Genomic DNA, 23925 nt, shown 5'->3' with positions numbered 1-23925 from the left:
GTTCTACCCCCTTTGAGGTAATCGTATTATGGGAGGAATGTGTGACAGACATGCTTCCAGGTTTCAATCATCCAGTTGCTCCAGCAGTGATGAAAATAAACTGTTAGACTTTGACAGATAAAACTGTGTCCAATGAGAAACAGTTTTATCCACTTTATCTTGGAACTCTGTGTAATAGAAAGTTTAGTAAGTATGTTCTTCAAGTAAATGGGTTGAGAACTTAAAAACAGTTTTTTACACCATCATAGTGAGTCGAAAGTTTACAGTTCCACGTCCTGTAGTGCAGTACACTTCGTGAAGATGCATTGATCGATATACAGCCCTCCAGGCTCAGTGTGGATACACATTTTGTTTAAGAAGTTGGGGTCATTATTCCCTGTATAAAGTCAACTTTCTGTCCGCACTAGTTGCAATCCTACATGACTCAAAAAGTTGCATCATCTTAACGATATTTGCAGTGTGGCTTTGGCTTTTGTGTTTTGCATCCACTCTGTGCTTCTTATTTAGTTTCCCTCTTTTTTATCCTTTTGTGTGGAAGAGTTTGTGTTTTATTCTTCCCTACCAGCTGCAAGTCTTTGAAATATTTGTCAGGTTGCTCCACTTTTGACTGACATACCAAAGCTCAGTTGTTTTCTTCTCTACCTGACATACCATATGGCTGTTTTGTAACTGCAAATTATTTTGAAAAGTTATAAAATATTTTGTCTTTTTATTTTACGTTAGACCAAGCTTATAATTTAATAATGACTCATTTAATTTTATTTTCCGAAGACATTGTCCATGTTTCTGAATACACTTGACAACAAATGCATCGGGAGTTTGGACTAAAACTGTATTGTCTATTGTTTGCAGCCATGGAGGAGCTGGTGTGCGAGCTTCGACTGTTCCTGGACCTGCTTGACCGGGAGTATCTGAGTGCCGGGGTCAGGGAGAAGAAGTTGCACCTTTCCAACATCCTTCACAGAGTCCTGTCAGACAAAGGTGAGACTAATATTGTATTATTTTAATATTGATTTATTAATATTATTTGAAATAAATAACATGTATTTATTAAACTATAGTGAGTCCTGAAGCATTGAATCCTCTATTTTAATGTTTCATGTTCACCTGTATTTTTAATGTGTAATGTTTATAACTTCAGTAAAGTCCACACTAAATTGTATATACATGATGTTACTTCTGTAAACGTCCACTAGTCAGTCTGAACAAATATTTACACAGATAGCCTCTTCTGAAATGATCTTGTGGAACTATACTTTTCTTTCTTTAACATGGTAAAATAAAGGTCCCTTTATTTTGCTTCTGTCACTTTTCTTCAGCAGAGCCAACGTTCAAGTCTGAGATTCACAATGGCCTCCCAGCTCCACCTCAGATGCCCCTACCTGAGATTCCTCATCCCTGGCTGGTAAGACTAACTCAATATCAATGAGACAGCAACTAAAGAGTTAAATATTGTGTTACTTTTCCGGATCTTTTTTCTGTGTAAATTCAAGTCAACTCTTGTTATTTCTTATTGTTGTTGCTTGACGATATCATATCCATTGAGGTGTGTGTGTGTGGAAACTGTCCTAATGAAGATGTTGAGCCTGAATAAAAAAGGCTTCCTCTGGTTGTACACTCGCGCTGCTGCACACACATGCTGAGACAAGAGGCCTTAGGTTGCAGTTTCTAATGAGAACCAGCCCTCTGCCTCTTCAGGTGACCCTGGTGTGTGTCTGGAAATCACAGCTGAGATTTTCCCGGAAAACTGAAGGGAATAAGAAAAAAAAAACTGTGTCGAAACTTCTCCGCCTTACCACATGTCAGTATTGTCAAAAGTACAAAGTCGATTTAAAAACTTTTCTTTGTGTTTAAAGTGATGTCAGAGAAGGTAATAAACATCAGAGAGCTGACAATAAAGATGAGCTATTGGCAGAAGAAGCAGTCCAGTAGCCAGTTTAAACACCCTGTTAGTTAGCTTTTTAGCTTTTTATTATTAATTAGTCTTTGAATTAGCTTCTAATAACATATGTGTACATATTTAATGGTCCACTGTTGGAAATAATGAATACATAAACATTCAAATGTGTTAACTTATGTTAAAAATATATAAAATTAGGGCTAAATGTGGAATGATGATTATACATTTCTAAAATATTGGGCTGTTAGTAATACATATCAAAAGTTATAAAAGAGTTGGTAAATAATTTCGAACATCTCACTGGGCAGGCTTATTTATAATATAAAAATACCTCCACGGCAGCCATGTTTCTGTTTACAGGGGTCTATAGATGGAGTTGACCTTTAGTGAATCTTGTTTAATAATTATACAGTATATGTATATCATACTTGGGATTTTAGCTTAAATTGTTGAAGTGGATTATAGTACAAATGCTGGGCCTTTTAAAATGGGTGATTATCAACAGATGAATGTGTGACTTTAAAGCATTATGGTGAACTAATGTATGGAGCTGTCATTTGATATTAAGCCAATATCATGAAATTAAGACTTGTATTAGTGAATTATATTTGGATTTGCTTGATTAAATGCTGTGTATTTGAAGAATATAAATCATAAGAAAGAAGAATCCAGACCTTGCATCATAAGTTTACCTCTATGGGACAATAAAGATCAAGCCATATTCTATGACAAATACTCCTTTGGGGAAACTTTGGAATGTTGCATCAGCTAAGAAAGAAAACGGGTAGTCATCCAAATGTAGTGCGGCCAAAATGACATCAGTAAAACATCCAAAGAAGAGAAATAGCTGGTTAGAAATGTTCTACAAATCACATACATGCTGGTTATACGCTGCAAAGTAGAATTTACGTAAATACACTTGGCTTGCAAACCGCCTACCGACTTTCATTCCTTTCCAGGTTCTCGCTGGAGCCGTCTCTCCGCTCTAAAATTACCGTTCCTCACAATCCACAATGTTCTGACCTCTTTCCATTACAAGCTGTGCAGTCCAGTGGGTTCACGAAGTGACGCCTGGAAGAGTCGTAGAAAGATTGCTGTATCGTTATAGATCTTAGTAAATGTGAGGTTATACACTACAGCGTGACACATGTGACGTGCACGATGCAGTAAATAAAAAGAGGCTACTGGACGAGTGAGGAGGAGGGGGAGTCAGCCATGGACGCGGTCTGTCTGTGACCCTTCAAGGCTCAGTGGCAAGCCAAACCAACACTCTGTAAGACTGAGAGCCTGTGGCTTTAGAGGCTCCATCAAACCTTTTCATGACTCACAGTCATACAAAACGAGCAAGATAGAATTCATTTGCAGAACAATCGTTGTAGGAAAATGATTGCACCAAAAAGCGATATTTCAGAAAGGGAGTATTCAGCGTTGTCAAGTCCAATCAAGATATCTTACTCATGAGTAATTGTCGATGTGACCTGGTTTTTATTTAAAGAAGATTGTCATGTTTTGAAAAAAGGTCTTGTGGTCCAACATTTCAGAAAGTTTGCATGTACTTTTTGTTTTGATTTTGACACATCAACAACTGTTTCTGGAGCAACGACAGATGCTTGGTTACTGAAAAACAGTACTGCTCGCTTGTCTTCTGCATCTGGTTATCTGCACATTGAATATATCTTATCTGGGCAGATCTATCAAGTGTATGCATTTATTTTTTTCTATTTCTTGGTTGGCCCTGGGGCCTCTTCCCAAACTGAGCGTCCCTTGAAAACAAAAACAGCCATTAAAAATATATATAGTAAATAAACATACATAAACAGTTCATATCCTTAGGGTGTTGATGTTAGGGGTATTTGTCAGTCATTATGAGGTAGTCCTGGCCTGGAAAACAAATTAAACCAAGGCTAAGAAAGGCCATTGGAACAATACATTTAGGACAATAATTATGAACTCTGTCGCTACGAACATTGAGCGTTGATATGGGCTGCCAATAGTGCGTCTATTATTCTCTTAGTTCTGATTATGTTGAAAAGGTTTTGCGGGTGACTCTGAAACTGGTAACACGTCCAGCTGTCTGAGTTCAATAACACAAGATGTTGATTTACGCCAGTAAATATTTTTCGGGTTGTGGTTTTCTCCTGTCAGATCATAAATCTAGTCACAGATATTGGGAGACGAGGATTTACTCCACAGCTTCACACTGTGTTACATGTTACACGTGTTTAGAATCTCAAACATAAACCAAAGTCTGTCTCTAATTAAATCAAAACGGCAACTCTGTGCGATGGAATCTAACTTAAATCTAGCAAGGATCTCCAGGAATTTATTTTTTAAAGAGCTTTTTTTAGTGTTCTTTCATCTTAAGCATGAAATATGTTCTATCTCTGCGATCTACAGTCCTGCCAGCTCAGCCGCACAAACGGTCCATCTGACAAGCATTTTAAACAATATTGTGAAAGAAGCTGCGCAGATAACATTGTTTAGAAAGTTAGGATTATGAAGAATATTTAGTCTTGGTACAGTTCCAAGGCATTCCTCACTTTATTTTCTTTCACTCTTTTTTCTGCTTGATTTGGCATGACTTTTATGACTTTGGCACGAGTCTAAAATTGACCCAGGCTTGGCCAACACAGTGGTTCTGGATAGTTGTTAAGCAGCTTGACAAATATAACTGGCAGTCTTTTCAAGCAGGTCTTGGATTAATTGAAGAGTTCTTCAACTTCAAAGTAATGGGCCACGGAGATCTAGGGAGGCCTCAGAAAATTGGATAGAAGAGAAGAATATAATAAAATGAATATTTTAATCATCATTTTGACTTATCACGCTGTACTAAAAACAATTAAGGATATATACTTAATGTTGGATCTCCGACCATAGGCTTGGGTGCCGTTAAGTTTGGAAACCCCTGTCCTAGCGGATCCTTCAATTAACACACATTTACATGCATTTAATTGTGTATCTTTTTGGAATAGACTTTGGGTTTATGCTGTTACATTTTGCTGAATAATAAATTCTGCTGCCAAGAAGGTCAATTGAACCCTGACTTATTTTCTCCCTATGTGTGAGTCGGTACCTCAGGTATATTAAAACTAATCGACTGTTTGAAATATCGTTGGTTGCCTGTAAAGAGGTGATTGTTAGAAGGTAGGTAAAACACAAGTCACTCATTGGCATTATTAACGAAATACAAAGAATGGAGAATAAATGACTATAGAAATAAAATGGTTATTTGCAACCATTACGTTTCATTAATATGATTAATTCATTAATTAATTATTTTTTTAAACAAAATATTTAAAAACTAGATAAAGAAGGTAAAAGAAAGTGGGTGATATTCTGATCATATTATTATTATTATGAGCAATGTTTTTGTTGACTGTACAAATGTCACATGTTCAGTCATTAGTTATGTGCAGTTTACATACCTTCTATACAATAAGTACAACTCATCAATATACTTGTTTGCTCTAAAAATAGAATATTTTATAGTCGCATCACCAAATGTCTCCCTTTGTGCCTCAGTTTGAGGAAAATGTGGGCCAGTGCTTATGTTCCTGCACAAATGATTTCCATCTGTGTTGATGTTGGACAGCAATACCATCCCCTGTAGTCTACACTGTCCTGCACTCTTCCTTTGTCTTCCCCCAAACACTCCACTCTTCCTGCATGCTGAACACAAATGGTTTTCGATGGGCATGCATGAAGGGTTTCAAAGTTTTTTTTTCTGTGAGTGTAGCGCTTATAGAGTATGTGTGATGTATAGTGTACTTTATGTTTTTGTTTTTCAGTACAATATTATTGTATTCACTTTTTCATCCAACTTTAAGGACCTTTAAACCTTTACCTCAATTACTATATAGATCAACTCTGCTGGAAGGAAAATAGTTTAACTAATGGGATTTGAGATCTTTTTTGTGAAATCTCATTTTAAAGATGGTTAAATCACTGGCCGACTATATTATGATAATACCTTTGCAACTAAACAAATCACGTATATTTGCATAGTCAGTAAATGCTGCTGTTAATATCAAGGACTCGAGTTCTGTGGCACATCTGTTAAACACTGCTACTGATGATTCTGGTTTCATCTCTTACATCATTGGTGAGTGGGTTTCCCCGGCTGTGGCTTGGTAAACCAGAATAAAGCCTACAGTGACATCAGCGCTGTTGTGTCACTGCCTCAAAAGCAGCAAATGTGGTTACTGGACCAATCACGCTGAGAGACATCACATTCTGTGCAGGAACTAAATGAAGAGGAAAATTGGAGATGAAACACTCACTGCAGGGAGCAGATGTATGGTAGAGTTAATCTGGAGATCCAGAAGGGCCTTATCCTCATGGTTCTTGAGGGAAAAGTAGAACAATGTTGGAGAACAATTTAACCTATTCTAAAAGTAAAGCTTTAAATAGAACATCATTTTGATGTAAGTCACTTGAAGCATCGTAGCATATGAGTAGTGCTGACTGTTACACCAGGGCCCTTTATGTAAGGTAAGGTAAGGTAAAACTTTATTGTTTTTTTCCAGTAGCCAGCAATTTTTCATAAACAATAAAAAATAATACATAAAAAATAAAATAAGAAAAGAACATAAGCGGAAGAAGAAGATGACACAATCTAAGTATAAAGATAAAGACAAAGAACATAGAGTCAAAGAAAAACAATAAAGACAAAGGATACAAAGACTAACATGGAACAGAACATCCAGATACTCTCACTCCACTCCTGCCCCCAAACTCAGAATTATACAACTTAATAGCCCGAGGGATGAATGAGTCCCTGAGTCTATTTGTCTTGCACCTGGGTAGGAGCATTCGTGCACTCATTCTGCTTCTCTGCTCACTGATGACAGTGCTGAGAGGATGACTGTCATCATCCATGATGGACAGTAGTTTGTTCAATGATCTCCTCTCAGCAACTGTCACCAGTGAGTCCAGCTTCATTCCAACCACAGAACCAGCCCTCCTGATCAACCTGTCCAACCTGTTGACACTCCTCTTGGACACATTTTGTCCTGTACATTCATTTTCTTCTTCCGAATGAATGCAATGGGGGATTTGTGACTAAATATGTTTCACATAACACGAGGCTATTTAACCCATTTCCAAACCCAGAGCCTATCAGTCCCTGCTGACAGACATTCACACCTCATTGTGTAGAAGGGAAAGTGCAGGAAACAGCCAACCCAGTCTCACCCACCAGTTATTTATTCAGTCGTGCCTGCCAGCGTGCACGTCTGCCATTTATGCACCTGTCCAACAAAATATACACTTCGCCCATGTGTCTGAGGAACAGGGCTGCAAACGTCTGGAAAGCCAAGGAAAGAATAAGGGTCAGCATGTCCAACATGAATGAGGTTTTGTTTTGTCAAAAGGAAACACTAGCTCGGGTGGTTCATGTATAAACAAGGAAGTGGAACACTTAGATGCGTATCGTTGGTCTGGCAGGTAGTAAATTTGGATGGAGACTCCTGGCGCCGATGTTAAATCTTTCTCTGAAATGTTTCTTGAATCTCAAAAAGCAAAACTTTTGGTCATTTTAATAGATTCAGTCTACTGCAGACTGTCACCACAACTAATGCTTAGACTAGAAGGAACTTCCGTGGCCTCTGTTTTGCATGGATCACTTATGGGTCAAAGATTAGATGTTTAAAGACAAGACTAATATTATATTTCCTCGTCACTTTTATTATGTATTGTATTTACTTGGCCCTGCCATAAAGTGTCTAGTGACCTTGTTATCCACCATTAATGCTGGAACCAGGGATGTCTTGGGATAACTACCACGCTGTCTGTTACTCTCTTTACTTTCATCTTTCTCACTGGTCTGGGATCAATTGATATCTCATTGCCTTCGTTTGACCTCACATTTGATCTTTGAAAATGCGAGGGGGAAGGGCATATTTGCCTCGGTTCTTCTACTGAAAACGGTTTAACAATGATCATGTGCATATTAGATAACCCTCCTTTGGGCTTGGAGGTGTTTGACTCTACAACAGCTGATCTAAGATATGCGTCAGTCTCGGTGTCTGGTTTATCTGAGACTGAAAACACATGTGCAAGAATAATGGGCGCCAGTTGGTTAGAAAAAAGAAGGGTAGCCGAGAACCAGCTGCAGAAGCTTGGTAAAGGAAAAGGATGGAACCCACTCTTTAGAACTATCACCTCTGTGACCCCGAGAAAAGAAACTTGACCCCTGGTGCTTGTAGAGAAAAAAAGCGTAGGACATCACTTAAAGAATTTGGTGGGACAGACTTCAAATCTCCCAGATGTTTCTGCTGTGAAAAGGGTAGGGCTGCAAATAAATGCGGGCCTGAGCTGAAACTCCTTCACTGGACAAATAAAGTTTTGATCAACTGTATATACAGAGTTGATATTCCAATGGATGAGTGAACTCAACTCAAGCAAAACCTTTTGTTTTAGAAACAAGTTCAATAATATCTCAATAATACTTTATTATTCTAAATTCAATCATTTTACATCCAATACATAAAATCTGTTTTTAAATGAAATCCCTTTATTTTGAGCTCAAATAGATTAGTTAACACCACAGGTTAGTGGTGTCTATAGTCTTGGTTAACATTACCAATAAAGATCTGTCCAAGTTAGGAATACATAGACTATAACTTAAATAACTTAAGTTTTATTTGATGTACTCTATTTAGTTAATGTTATTTAAATGCAGTTTCTGACCTGTAGAGTTAGTGGTCTCATCTGTCCACTCCGTTTAGCCATAGAACAGCCCGTTTGGAAGTATGGCAAGAAAATGTGAGAAGAAAAGTTATTTTTTTCATCGTACGACGAGGCGAAAATTGACACCAGGAGTACATGTTTGGATTTAACATTAAGGTCATGGCCAGAGCGACAGACAAACCTCCCACTCTTAAGTATCCAAACTCAAGCAAGGACTCTGTAATTACACATAAGAACTGAAGTTCAATCTGGCCCTGTGTCCATGCACATGACCCGTGGATGGCACCAGCCCTTGTGGCTGGTAAGAAAAATGTTTTCGTAAAAGGTATCCGGTGAAAAGGATTCGGCACAAAAACCCTTAATTTATTTGTGGCAGAAAGTTTTCACTGAAGTCAACTTTGTCTCAACAAAAGTATCACATAATATTCGTAAGAATATTTGTCCAAGGAAAATGTTTAGATTTTCCTCTAGAGCAGCAACACCTAATTATGTTCTGGATTTCTAATGTTGTTCTAAAAAACAATCGATAAAATTGGCAGCATAAACCGTTAGCATGATATGGAAGATGTTAGGTTGAACACAGTTAGCGATGAACTTAATGAACACATCCAGCTGATATCTCAATGGTTTATTGTTAAACGCCTGCACTTTGATTTAAGTTTTCTAGCTTTTATTTATGATCTCAAGTGTGAAATCAGGCAAGACAAAAGTGACATGAACATCAGTTATGTGTGGCATCCAATGTCTCATAAGACCAGACACAAGCCAAATCCTTTTCTGAAAACACTAGAGTTGTCGAAGCTGCTCCGCTCACGGCGCAAACAGCTCTGAGCTGTTCACTCTTCAAGATCAATCAGGCCTTGGAAACTGTCGACCACCAAGCGGGGTTTTCCAAAAGTTCCGCTGTCAGCCTTCCCCTCCGCACTTTGTTATTATTTCAGGCTTTTAGCCAATGGTTTATTGATCTTGACAAAGTGATGTAATGTTGCTTTTTATTGGAAGAATTGATTACTGCCAACAACCTGGAGGCACTTCCTATTCAATCCCAGTAGTATAGTTAAATCTTAACAACGGCAACTGTTGCAGTTCAAAGAAAAAAATAAAGTTTTGTAATAGTTTGCAGACAAACCTCACATCCATGTACCGTACACAACAAAAGATGTACATCTTATTCTTCTGGTGCCCTTTAACCTATTTAGGCAGCATATATATTCTTGCATAAAAAGCCCTGTAAACATAGCATATGTTCCATTTTATATTAATTTCAAATGTAACCACTCCTTAGCCATGTGTGTTGTTAATTGGATCAACAACAAGACTATAATTTCCATCATCATTTTCTAAGAATCTCCCTCACAAGTCGAATCAGTCACAGACTGTAATCATGTTGCTCAACTCTCTTCTGGTTTTCTTCTTGTATTTTTTTTTCCCTGTTACATACCTTGTAATTATTGTCATTCCTTCCTCAGAAGCAAACTTTCCCTGCCCTTGACCTCTTTTCTACATAAATGCTGCTGGAACATCATTTCTTAAACCTGTTAATGATAGATTTTAATGCTCCTTCGACAGAACGTATCATATTCCAAAAGGGTTTTAATTCTACATTAAACAGCCTTCGTAACCTTGTAAGTCCTGCAATCTATGCTGCATTACATATATTCTATTCTCTTGATAATGCCTCAGTTATTATCGCAATAAAAACAATAATTGTGAAAAATCTAAATTGAGCTTCCATCTATCTTGGCATAGAGTTTGCTGCAATTTTTTTTAATGAATCAACTCAACTACCATCAAACCAAAACAGATTTTAAAAAATGAAGAATGAAGAAAACTGAACATAAATTGTTGTTTTTTTCTTTAATAACACAAACAATTCTTGTCTGATTTATTTACTTTCAGGCCCCAACTAATGGACCACCACCCTTGCCCAGCACCTCTTTACCTGAAGGCTACTATGAGGAGGCCGTTCCTTTAGGGCCTGGAAAAGCTCCCGAATACATCACATCCAGTGAGTGACGGACTTCTTTTTCTTACAGCAAACTCGGCTCACCCTGATGTTCTGGTCTTCTCTTGTAGACTACGACTCAGATGCCATGAGCAGCTCCTACGAGTCATATGATGAAGAAGAGGAAGATGGAAAGGGTCAAAAGATGCGCCACCAGTGGCCGTCTGAGGAAGCCTCGATGGATCTGGTGAAGGACGCTCGGATTTGTGCATTCCTGCTTCGAAAGAAACGGTTTGGCCAGTGGACCAAACTTCTTTGTGTGATCAAGGACAACAAACTACTGGTAAGAGTCACTATACGACTGTCCACAGTCTGGACTACACTTTAAAAATAATAAAAACACAAACAATCCCAGCAAATGACACCTTTTGTCTATTGTTTCAGTGCTACAAAACCTCCAAAGACCACACACCACAGATGGAACTCACCTTGCCTGGGTGCAGCATCACTCACATTCCTAAAGATGGGAAGAAGAAGCGGCATGAGCTTAAGATTGTCCACCAGGGGGCAGACGCCCTGGTGCTAGCAGTGCAAAGCAAAGAACAGGCTGAAGAGTGGCTGAAGGTAAATATACATTGATTGTCACACAATTGTTTTAAAAATGGAAAGAAAATCATTTTCATCAATAGACTGGGCAGATGTAGAGTAACGTACTTTATAATGCACATATGTTATTTGTTATACAAAGCTTTAAAAAAGGTTTTGTAATTAATTGTCCAAATATAAGTACCTATATTTTGGAACTTATGGGCGCTGAGTTGACCATTCTCCCTCACCAACCAAGAGGACTTCAAAGTCTGGTCTCCAATCTCTTGTGTAGTATTTTTCGTGTCCTAAAGAATTGTACATCCTCTTTTACAAATCCATTTGTGTGTATTCAATCATCATCTCCAAATGAACAACTTCAATTTGACAAATCTTTTAAAATGTAATTAGTTTCATGGTTTGTAGTTCCATTTTCTTATGTGGCCTTGAGTTGAAACAACTTCCTGCGATTACAGTCTTTATTGAAAGGTAGAGTAAAGAATGGCATCTGGTATAACACAGAGACAAGTGCAAGGAGCTTTGTTGTGTTGTCACCAACTTCTCAGGTTCAGGGGTCCTGATCTTGAAGACTATGCTTTTTAACATAAGACGTTTGGTTTGGATTTTCTCATCTTGATGTTGTCAATGTTCATTGAACAAAGACAGCACTCCACCCCCACACTTCCTATTAACACTCTGATCTTTCCCTTTGAGCTCTCAACAGGTTTTCAAAACAAACTTGACATCAAACGGACTCCTGTGCTCTGTCTCCACTTTTAGATTTCTGCAGGAAAAAGGCCTCTCTTGTGTCTTCCCCTTCTTTATGGAATATCCTGGAATTCTTGTTTGTCCATGAAAAGCAATTGTGTGCTATTTTGGGAACCTTCCTCATTGTGTTATTTTAAGCTGTAAGTCTAAGTTCATGCTAGTTTGCTACAACTTTGGCGGTGAGGAACTCTTTGTATACAAGACGGAATATTGCCCAAAGGCCGTTGATGGTTGTTATTACTTGCAGTGTTTCTATTTTTCCCACTTCAGTTTTCCATGTCAAAGCTGAAGGATCCAAACAGTATGTGTTTGCCATCATTACTCATGAACCTCTGTAATTAGCCTGCACACCTTTAGGCAATCTGAAGCATGAAAATACACAGGTTTTTCCACCACGAGTCATCTCTTGTATTTGTACGCGGAGAAACACATTTAGTCTGATGTCTTAGTACAAGACACACATTGAACCGATACACTCAGAGCAACAAGCTTTTTGGCTTTTGCTTTCGTCCCAGAGGTTTTGTTTGCTTAATCATGCAGTTTTCCATCCTGTTCCAATCAGAGGCCATCAGATGCATTTGCTTTGGTTTCTATCTGATTCTGTGAAGCGATATCTTGAGTACTCCCTTTACTGACCTCCTCATCAGCTTAAGTTTTTCAATTGTCTAGCAAGACACTGTTGATATATTTTTCAATAATTGTAGCGTCAAAGTGATTTCCTTAAGAGACAACACCCTGGACATGTTGCAAGTCCATCAGAGCATGCGCAGTATAAGACGATTTAAAGTCATTAATTCATCTCTGCATGCATCGAGAGAACCTACAAACTTCTCACTGTGTGGCAAACGTTTGACATTTAACTTCCAACTTAAACTTTGTTTTGGAACAATATATGCATTTTTTAAGATACAGGCTTTTGAAGCATCTCTAAGCACAAGTCGGTAGAACACTTTGTGATTTACTTTTGTCAGATAATCATTCAAGAGTCTCGCACACACCTTAGCTCATCAAGACACTAGCGGAAAACATGTGGCAAAGCAGGACAGAAAAAGGAGGATAAAAGGCATGAAAGTAGGTGAGAAAAGATAAATGGGAGCACCTGTGGGTTGCCAAATCCTACTATTTACAGTCAGGATTCTTGCAGATAGTATATTTATGGAGAGCACATGTTCTCCATACACTGACTTACTCCCCCTTTTTTTTAAGGAGTTTTCCCTTCTTTTTTTCACTCTAACATTTCCCTGCTGCTCAGCATGACCTCATTTCTTTGTCTTATGCACAGAACACATTTGCCACTCTCTTTTAGTCCCGTTCTTATTTTCTATTTGTAACTAATTACATACAAATATAGACTTTACGTATTTGACCAAAGTAGTGACCAGATATGTCAAACTCTTGACTTCAAATGGGATCTTCTACAGATGAATCTGGACATCCACAAGTAAAATGTGGTCGCTGAGAAAATGGATAACCCTCTTAATATAATTGATCAAATAATAGTGTCCAGTAGGGAGACGTGTATCAATAAAACTAAAGTAAATCACTAGCGAGAAAATGAAAAACATACTTACAGATGTTAAATCCAAAAGCTTTTCCTCTCTCATAACTGGCATTTAAACACTTCTTAGCTAGTAAAACAATGCAGCATCGTCTAAAAGCAGCTCGCAAGCCGTTATTGTGTGAAAACCATCAGGGTAAAAGCTTTTATTGAGAGGCTTTAAACAGCTCGCAGCACTGCATCAGTCAAAGTCTTTTCACGGTTGTGCTCAGCTGTGCGGAGACTTTGGGAGTCTTATTCAAATAAGCAAATTAGCTGTGCTGTGAGATCACCTTCCCATTCCCACTGAAGGTCTGATGTGGTTTAAAATTCTCCTGCACTTGAAAGTTCCTACGTTTACGGCTTTACATGTGAAACGTGTGGTTGGGCTGGATACATGTGAAGGAAACCCGCATGAGAGCCTTGAGGCAGCAACCCTGCAGCCACTACAGCTCCTTTTATGAAGAGAAGTGTTTCGACACCCAACACGACCACACGGTCCCACTGCCTGCTTAAACTTAATGTGGGGCACATCATCAGGTCGAGGTGGAGGCTCGGCTGCCAGAGAGCAGGAAAGACGTGCCGCTGCAGACTTATCCCGCTCTCTGGCCCCAGAACGTAGATCGGAGCCAAACCCTCGGAGCCACAGTCTGTCATTTCCCCCTGCGAGAACCCAATTATACTCCTGCCAAGCCAAAATCAGAGTCCAGCATCCAGGGATGGTTCTGATCGCATGAAGATGAGAGGGTGTGTGTTGGTGTACGTCGGTCTGGACCTCACTTCACCACTGGAGGTTAAAATCCAGCAACAACTTAATTGTTTTAATAATTCAAATGTCGAGAAATGATATTTATGACTGTCATTAGTCGATACTGGAGGAATTTAAGGCATTTCTAATGTAGACGTTTTCCTGAAGCGGCCACATGAGGGCACCAAACTCGATTAGAACACAAAACCTTTTCTTGATCATTTCTTTGTCTTTTTCTTTGTAAATGCTGTGATTCACTCGTGTTACATATGATACCTCTTCATTTGTTACTGTTGACATCGGGTTGTCCTCTGCTATTTGTGTGTTCATCTTGTGCTTGTGTTTTTAAGTGTGTCTCTTCTCAGACAAGGCTTATTATCACACCCAGATGCAAGTCCAGCGAGTTTGTTGTAGGGCTTGGTTCAACGCAATTGAATCCAAACACACTTGATAACTTAACTGCTGGACAAATATATTTCCTACACGCACGTTCTTGTGGATCTAAGCACCGTGCCTGAGGGCAGTTCAAACATCGTGCCTCACGAGCACCAGCTGAGGAAGCAAATCTTTTTGGAATACTTTTGTGGTCGACTTTAGCTTCAAGTGACCAGTGTTTTTTTAAAGAGAAAAGTCAAGATATTTCTCAAAATATCATCATTCAAATATGTGTAAAATGTGTAAAATGTACATGTATACAATGTATACAGTAAAATGTGTGACTGAAGGAAAAATGTCTTCAAATATTCTATTGTTCATGCTTTGAAATTGGACAGTGTTGCATGGTTTGACATGTATCTCCCACATCAACCCCCCAACATTGAGTCCATGACTGATGTCCTCACACACCCCCGAACTCCAGCCCAGAACCTGATGAGTGGTGAGCGAGAGCAGGGAAGCCTGTACATGTGGCCCACATTACAGCAGCGATAGTTTCTTCGTTATTAGCCACCAGTGTGTTCCAATCATGGATCCACACATATGCTATGATCCTAATATTCCACCATGTGACTGTTTCTGGTCCTGCTGTGATGGGGATGAGGGAGTAAAGACTTTCCACTGCTTTAATGTCAACAGCAGTCGGCTCATGATGTATTTCTTCACATTTCTAGGCCATGAGAGAAGTCTGTGCCAACGGGAGCTACGACGTGGACGGAGCAGGAACTTTACACAAGCCTGATCTAGAGAAGGTAAAGAGATGGTTTATATGAACATTTAAAATGGTGGGAATTTCCATTAAAATATCTGTGATTTAATGATTTAATTAAACTGTGTTACTGGAAATAAAAAGTCTTTATCTTTCATAGACTAACAATGACTATGGATAATTTCATAAAAGTCCTCCCTGTTTCACAATAAATGAATCACCGTTGGTGCTTGTTTTGTTATTTTGAAATTATATTTTGAATTGCTATTTTTTATTATTATTGTTTCCAAAGTTATGAGGGTTTTTTTTTAATATTTTTATTAAACGTACATTACTAACTGTGCCTTCCCCATCACATTGATATGAACCAATGAACCAAAAAGATCTCCAGAGGGATTAATAAAGTGTATCTATCCATCTATATGTGTACAATACTGTTGACCAGAGTTGCATTGCATGACTTAAAGCTTTTGTCTTAATAATGGAACAAAAAAAGATCTATTTCTCACATATATTAGTGGAAAACTCCTCGTCTTTTATAGAATTCTTCCCTCTTTCTCTCACCACTAGCATCAATATATGCTGTTCAAAACAAGAAAATGTTAAATTAAACAGTTATAAACGTCTAAATCAAAGCCAATTAAAATAGGTAATATGACCAAATACTTATTTTATTATCTGTGATGCTAATGTGTGCTTTTCTGTTAGAAATCATCGTTCGAGCGGCCCAGTTCTGATGGAGAGGCCACTCATGAGAACGGGCATGTGGACTGCAAGGATCAAGGTGAGTTCACCTTAATTCCCTTATTTCCTTTTTATTGTAAATTTAAAAAATGAAGGCTCCCCTTCAACATAAACTATAATAAATATTGTCCAATGATCAAACTAACTACTTGGTTTTGTTCATGATAGGAGCTTTTTATGGTTCCTCATAAATTAAGGAATAAATACTGTCTTTTTAAAATTGTTCCCAAGACTTAATGTAGAACATATACATGGATTAGCTAAATATACGTTACTTTTCCACCATTCATAAAACAAAAATAACAATTCTGACATTATGAGAGTTCTACGATGCATGTCAAAAATGAAAAGTGTAGAGGAAGAATCATCCTAATATTCATGATGGAGCGACAATGAAGTCAGTTGTTGGTTAGAAGACGAGCTGCAGAGTGATTTGTACTAAGTGCTTCTTTTTAAAAAGTATTTCAGCTCAGAAAAGCTGGGAAGTGAGTTAGCATGACCCTTCTGGTTTTAACGTTGTGTTGTAAATCTTTTTCATATTGCTTAAATCGTTTTGATGTTGAATTGCTAACTTTATAAGCAGTAATGACAGTGACATGTCATATAAAGTCAGTCAACTTGTATAGTCACTTAAATTGCCACCATTTGGCAAACGTACGGTCGTCACTTCTCTTTTCAGCTTCATCAGCAGCATTCCTTCCATGGCTGCTAACACAAAGCTGAAAATTACTGGAATGAAATCCAGCAGATCAGAGTTTTCATCCCGTTTCTTCTAGAAAGGGCAGAAAAGTCAAGGAATGACTTAAACATCTGTGTGTCTGGACCTCAGCGCTGTATTCTCTGTGTAATTTTCACTTTATTAGAAAAGTCCTGGGGCTGAAGTGAAGTGCAGATGTCAACTGATTTGCTACATTGTGTTGCTGTGGTTAATCCACAATGTCAGGGAGGAACACATGAGATGGAAAGAATCAATAAATGAGCATCATCAAAAAGCCCCTCTGGCTCCTGCACAGGACAAAAAGCACATCCTGTCTTTGGAAGGAGTTGAGAAAATAAGTGATAAAATACAAGGAACTTGATTTTCAGACCAGTAAATGAAGAGGTCATCACAAAAGATGCCTAGTTTTCTTTCTAGAGTTCTTTTTCAGTAAACTTTGAAGTAATAAAGATTCTTTACAGGTTTGTTCCGTGCATTGCAGAAAGAAAACAATTTTCGTCATTGTTTATCGTTATGTTAGCATGTGTTAATCCTTCGTTCCCTTTTGTTTTTTCTCATTGTTTGGCAGAGTGTTTGCAGCTTTGAGTGCATCTTAAAATGTACATCAGAAGCGACAACTTAAAAAGAAGATGAAAACATAGTTGGAATTTGTTCATGTCCAGATTCAAATAGATTTTACTCATTGCAGCTGAAATATCTCTTCTTGTGTTTTGTACCATGTAGTTTGTACAAAGAAGTACTTTTTTTATTCACATTTTCACAACGTAAGCTAAGCCTTGTGTTATCTCAAGGTTGACGGGCGTCCCAAAAAGTCCCAAAAACAAATTTGTTTGAAGTACCCAAAGACAACACAATGTATCCCTTTTTTATGGTTATGATATTCCATTTTTAACTTCTCATAAAACAAGTAAAACAAATATTAATTAGAGTACACAATTCCAACATTACGCACAGTTCTGAAAATAACTTTTATGAAAACGCTATTGAATTTAATGGACCAATGTGAAAATGTCCTCCTGATTTTTTTGTACTCTGAGTTCAACAGTTCTTAAACTGAAACTCCTGCACTTTTCTTCCAGGCAAAGGCAAGAAGAACTCAAAATCTGACCATAAATCCAGCACTGTGGGAAAAGGTGCAGGGAAGACCATCACCAAGATTATTGGCCTGGGAAAGAAGAAGCCGTCGACTGATGAGCAGACCTCGTCTGCAGAGGAAGACGTGCCCACATGTGGTAAGATGTTTCCACACTTTGAACTTTTTTAGAGACAACTTGATGTCAAATAGTTTTAACATGCATCAATGGTCTCTTTTCCCTCTATTAATCATATTCTTTTAATCAGAAAAATGTGCTCATTCACCGACGATCAAGTTTTGATTGATTTACCTCCAAGAATAAATCTCAGAATGATTTTGAAGAAAATTTGGTTTTCAACAAAATGGTCTTTTGTAAAGAGAGATGGATATGATGTTGTTAACCTTCTTGCATGAAGGGTCTTTCAATGAAATCTTACTTAAATCCTTATCCCTACTTATCCCGCCAGTGCGATTTATTTCATTTTTAGTTTAGACAGAATTTGTTTTACTTTTTAACGCCTGTCAGCGTGACATCAGCATGTACTTTCACCAACAGGATACCTGAACGTTCTTTCGAACAACCGCTGGCGAGAGCGCTGGTGCCGTCTCAAAGACAACCAGCTGCTCCTTCACAAGGACCGCGACGACCTCAAGAGTCACATCGCTTCCCTGCCGCTGCGAGGTTGCGAGGTCAGCCCTGGCTTGGACCAGAAACACCCGTTTGCCTTCCGCCTGCTTCGAAACGGCCAGGAGGTGGCGGTATTGGAGGTACGATATTGGATTTTTTAACGTCTTCTGTGTCGGCCATTAGTCATACAAATGCTTCTCCATGATGATGATGATGATGATGCTCGTTTTCATTCAAAACCCACTATTCCTGCCAAGACCTCCCCAGAACCTGGTTAGCTGCAAATGTTGCTGATTATACTTCTTCATTGATGGATAATGTTGTTCCTAATGTAAGGTATCTTAGCTTGGATGTTGTAAGTGTTAGGGGTTGCGTCCAAAAAAAAAGTGACGGATAGAAATGGATCGGGTCTACAATCTTGTGACAAAAAATGTGTGAATATATTTATCGGCCAATCACAGTCCTCGTCTCTTCTGTCTCCCACGCCAGGCTTCCTCCTCTGAAGGGATGGGTCGCTGGCTCGGGGTCTTACTGGCAGAGACGGGCTCCAACACTGATCCAGCTAATTTGCACTACGACTACATCGACGTGGAGACCACTGCCAACGTGATCCAGTTGGCCAAGCAGTCTTTCTGGTAATACACGACAAACCTTCACAGTCTGAAACATAGTTAAATTGAAAAAAATGTAAACTAAAAATTAAGTAGGTAACAGTATCCCTTTTGAAATATATTTTGGCCTGAAAGGATCTCATAGTCAAGAAAAAAGAATGATGTCCCTGTTGATTGAAGTGTTTTCTTTACACAAGGGATGATTCTGCTCTTCAGTAATTCTTAATTTATTTGTCCAGCGTCTTTTTTTGAAGTCATTGCTTTTATGTTCTCATCCTAGTTTTACAAGTAAACGTGCCGTCTCTCCAAACCGATATCTGGAGAACCCCGTGAATGGATATGCCTGTCCCAGTGGGATGGCTCTGCACTATGACGATGTGCCCATCAATGGAATGGTAAGAGATCACACACACTTTTCATCCTTCATGATTACTACTTTAAGATCCAGCGACATTTAGTGCAGCATATGAAGGTCACGCTGATGCCTCTAACCTCAATCTTGTGTCGAGAGCTTGTCTCGGTCTTCTTCTTTGGTGTGGTTGCTAACACTTTCATCTATATCTTCTACCACATCTTCTGCTCTCTCTCGTCACTCGCTGCTTGCATGCGTGCTGCGCTAACACAAGGAGGAGCCAGAGGAGGTGCGTCGCTCCCGTCCAAAAACAAAGGGACTGAAACTGGAGAAGGAGGCAACCTATGAAAACACTGACCTCTATGAGAACATGCCTTCTCCAAAGCTCGCTAAACGCTACCCTCCTAAACTAACCTCTCCTTCCTCAAATCACTATAAAACGCCGGTGTCCAAAGTGTCCTCCAAGTTCCTGCGTGATGACTCTAAAAAGAAAGACACTGCTCAGGTGACCAAGTCTGTGCTTGCTTTTTGTCTCTTGCTCAGCTTAGTGTGTGATGAGTTCATCAGTTCCACTGATTCTATTGTCCAACCTGCATGACTCCACCTTCTCACCTCACTTTTGTATGTGTGACCTTTGGAATTCTGTTTCTGTACTCTCTGTGAGGGTTGGCTTAACTTTGACAACGGCAACCAGCCCTATCAACCGCTTGACCATCACATTCTTATCAGCAATTTCTCTTGTTTTATAATTAAACTTTTTTTTTTGTGGCAACATCAACATGGAAGTACCTGTTAGCCCCTCATGTTCAAGTTCTTGTTCCTTACTAATTATGGAGAGACGTTTATATGATCAGCATCATAGATTATTGTAGTTATTATTAAGACTGAATCATTTTATTTATGTAGCTCGTAAAGGTCGCTGACCCCTGCTTTCAAGTATTTCAAATGTTCCTGACTCATCACTTGCCTGTTCCAATCCATCCCTCAGATGAAGGGAAAGAAGACTTCCATGATGAACGGACTGTCATCCAAACAAAAGACGGAGCCAAAGAATCAAAACAAGAAGAGTGAAGCCGGTCGGACTAATGGGGCAGCATCTCTCAAACGAAACGTTTCTGGTGAGTTGAAGTGTGGAGCTGTTGAAGAACTTTGACAGCAGTTCCAGTGAGCAGCAGACAGTGTGTCTGGCTCCACTGTCTCACCACCGCTGATCCCTCTCCAGCTTCACTCCACAGACATTTGGAAAATGCTGCATCTCCAAATTACAGTTGGTTAAATCAGAAGGGGAGGGGGCAGAGGGTAAATATCTTCAACCTCTTCTCAGCTGGACCTCCTGCCAGCTCTGGTTAGAGTCCGACCAGACTTGGGTCATTGTTTCGAGGGGGTGGGATGTGTGGTCTTGTTAATCCCTGTGGTTGGGATTTGTTTAGCTAATGTGTTACAGGGTCAGATTCTTGAACCCCTCTAGTTTTACAGAATGTTTCAAATCCCAAAAATATGTCCTGTACAATTTTCACTTTGAAACTGAGTAAATGAGTTGTTGTTACTAGAGACTTTCACCTCGCGAGTTCACTGGGTTGTTTTATGGATGACAGCATCGATACATCATTTACTCACTCCAGTAAGAATTATATCTCCTTAATGGCCACATTAAACATGTTCACTGTAATGACAAATGAAAAAAAATTGGATAAATGTGATGTAAAGCTTCATATTATGTTGAGGAAGAAGAAATGACAAAAATAAATACAAATGAAAGGAATGGTAAATACAAAGTGGTAAAAACAAAAGAACAAGAAGTACTAATGAATAATAAAAATAATAATAATAATAATAATAAAAACAAGGAAAAAACAATTATTTCTTGTCCGACACAAGCAGTTTTATAGTTTTACTCTGACGTGTCAGAGGTTGTATGTGGGTGTATGTCTGCACTTTGCCAACCTTTGACATTCAAACCAACTTGCTTCTGATGGACATGTTCATGGGTTGTCATGTTGCATCACTGACTTAAAAACCAAACCTTTCGACTTCTCTAATGACCTGACGACTACGTGCAGCTAAACAGAGACCAGAGTTTCTTCTCACTGGATCTCCTCCTGCTCACTTCCTTATCTTTGTCTGGCAGATGCAGACCAGTGCAAGTACGGGAAGAACCGCGTGGAGGCCGATGCCAAAAGGCTGAAAGCCAAAGAGGAGGAACTGACCAAGAAAAAGAATGAAATCCGAAACCATCTGACCCGACTGAAGAATGACAGGAAGGACCTGCGCACGGCTGTGGAAGCTGCTGCTGGTACAAAAAAACTCACCAGTAGATGATGATGATGAAGAATCATCGACACATATGATGTCAAGATGCTGATTGATGTCATAATGAATGATGGAAACTTTTAATTTCAGTGTTTACATGTGTGCTGTCAAGAAAATATTATTCTTTGTATTATATTTAGTATTGTTGCAATAACGTATAATGATTTTCACCTCCCACCAGGTAAACGTTCTCACACCTCCCTGTCGGATCGACTGAAGAAGGTGGAGGAAGAGTGCAGGAAAAAGGAAGAAGAGCGGGTCAACCTGGAGCTCGAGCTGACAGAAGTGAAGGAGAACCTGAAAAAGGCCTTGAATGGAGGAGTGACTCTGGGGCTGACCATTGAACCCAAAGGAGGTGTCTCGGGTCTGCAGGTGAGCACGACGCTTTCACACAAGACCTCCAGCTGCTCCGTCACTGCATATCTGAGTCCCTGCTCTCTCGTTGCAGTCTCCAGCCCTTCTTCGGCGCACACAGGAGTCTTCTCCCTTCTCCAGCTGTGACACCAGCGACACTGAGTCCTGCTCGTTGCCTGTGAACAGCGCCTCGCTGCTGCGTAGACAGCACGGCGGACAGAAGCCCTCAACAGTTCGGGGTCATGTCCTGCGGAAGGCAAAGGTGAGAAAGACACCAAAGGTTTTGTAATGACATCTCGACTGATAAATCAGAAAAAATATATATATTTAAAACATATTGTAATGACATCCAATGAGATATTACATTTGATTATATTTACCATTTAGTATAATGCAATGTATGTTAACAAAATGGTGAAGCTAGTACATCGTAAATAAAAGAAAAACCCTATTTTAATTCCTAAAATAAATGGTATAAATCTATCTATTCAGGTCAGAATATTCTAACAAAGAGCTTTAAGTGCATACTTTTTATGTGCTTGGGAATACAAATGGAGTGTTTGGCGAACGTTCCTTAATGTAGGTTCCGTTTTAGATTTTAATAGAATTAAGCAACAGCACCCTCTGCTGGAAAGGGCCTGAACAAACATATTTAAGTCGCCTTAATAAGTGAAGTGAGTTATTCATTTTCTACCACTTATTCCCTTATGGGCATAGCGGGGGCGGGGGTCCCAATCAATCTCAGTATTTCAGAGTAAACACAAGCAACACAGGGAAAAATACAAACTCCACACAGAAAGGCTGTACGTCGCCTCCCCCCAAACAGGGAAGCGAACCTGCAACTTTCTTCAACCACTGCACCATCATTGTACCTTATTGTGCTTTTCATTAATATGACTTCAGTTTACATAAAAGTATTATTTACTTTGTGTAATGGTCTATGATGACACCAAAAACATGTGCTAATGTGTGTTTGCTTCTCTTTGCAGGAGTGGGAACAGAAGAGTGGAACATGAACTCCTGACATCCAGCATGTTTTATCATATATTATTGTTTTACTCTTCTGAAGAAAATGTGTATATATTTATTTAAAATCTTCAATCCATTGGCTCAACTGGTGAGGAGGAGAGAATCACCTTAATATGGATCTTGTCATTCTTCCTCCACTCCTCCATCACTTCCTTCTTTTCCAAATCAGTCAATTTGTCATCACAACTAAAGTATTTATTTGTAAATGTTTTAAGGAGAAGCTACATTCCCTTGTTTATTTATGTCAATATATTTAATGGCTTTCCATCATGTTATGCAACCCCAGTTTCTGTTGCGAATGGTTGTGTCTGTGCACTCACACAGATGCTTCATTTGACACCATGTAAATTGACACAATCTTTGTCTCAACTGAAACCAACCAACTTTTTTTGTTAAATGACTTGAACATTTTGCAGATCAGATTCATACATTACTATAGAAACCACCTGTGAATCAGCAACCTTTTGTCACCAGCACCTCTTGCTCAAATAAATTTGAGGGTCCTGTAAATACATTTTGTACTTTACACGTCAATCTGCAGAGGAACAGCCGAACTCATGCATCAGTGTTTGTTTTTGCACCTTATTCGTGTTCTGCTTTGTCTACATTTATATCCCAGACGGTCGCCACTTTGGTGACACACATGCCTGTATATAACTTTTAATAAATCTACCAAACTTCTGACCTGACTCACTTTTTCTTTTTCAGATTGAATCTTGTCTTGAAAAACGTAATTGTTTATATATATATTTTAATGCACTTTTATTTTAAGCAGATAAGCTGTTCC

General features: G+C 38.9%; 1 protein-coding gene across 4 annotated transcripts in view; it reads left to right on the top strand.

Moving 5' to 3' along the window:
• The window catches only part of afap1 (actin filament associated protein 1), a 44692-nt gene extending 20872 nt beyond the window's left edge, over positions 1 to 23820 (top strand). For 2 of the 4 annotated variants that reach the window (XM_087789747.1, XM_087789745.1), the window contains exons 2-18: positions 853 to 981; positions 1320 to 1405; positions 10490 to 10598; positions 10667 to 10878; positions 10980 to 11159; positions 15283 to 15360; positions 16026 to 16101; positions 17859 to 18011; positions 18411 to 18622; positions 18972 to 19117; positions 19374 to 19488; positions 19726 to 19950; positions 20434 to 20563; positions 21574 to 21738; positions 21937 to 22127; positions 22204 to 22371; positions 23099 to 23820. In XM_087789747.1, coding sequence (XP_087645873.1) covers positions 853 to 981; positions 1320 to 1405; positions 10490 to 10598; positions 10667 to 10878; positions 10980 to 11159; positions 15283 to 15360; positions 16026 to 16101; positions 17859 to 18011; positions 18411 to 18622; positions 18972 to 19117; positions 19374 to 19488; positions 19726 to 19950; positions 20434 to 20563; positions 21574 to 21738; positions 21937 to 22127; positions 22204 to 22371; positions 23099 to 23125 — 2402 coding nt within the window. In that variant the 3' untranslated portion in view covers positions 23126 to 23820. The remainder of the gene's footprint in view (positions 1 to 852; positions 982 to 1319; positions 1406 to 10489; positions 10599 to 10666; positions 10879 to 10979; positions 11160 to 15282; positions 15361 to 16025; positions 16102 to 17858; positions 18012 to 18410; positions 18623 to 18971; positions 19118 to 19373; positions 19489 to 19725; positions 19951 to 20433; positions 20564 to 21573; positions 21739 to 21936; positions 22128 to 22203; positions 22372 to 23098) is intronic. The other 2 variants (XM_087789746.1, XM_087789748.1) reach the window with 2 other exon arrangements.
• The last annotated feature ends 105 nt before the right edge of the window (positions 23821 to 23925 follow it).

The sequence above is a fragment of the Callionymus lyra genome, chromosome 4, assembly GCF_982586985.1.
Source record: "Callionymus lyra chromosome 4, fCalLyr1.hap1.1, whole genome shotgun sequence".
NCBI classification, from domain to species: domain Eukaryota; kingdom Metazoa; phylum Chordata; class Actinopteri; order Syngnathiformes; family Callionymidae; genus Callionymus; species Callionymus lyra.
The sequence above is the reverse complement of the archived record's forward strand: the minus strand, read 5'-3'. Positions and strand labels throughout refer to the sequence as shown.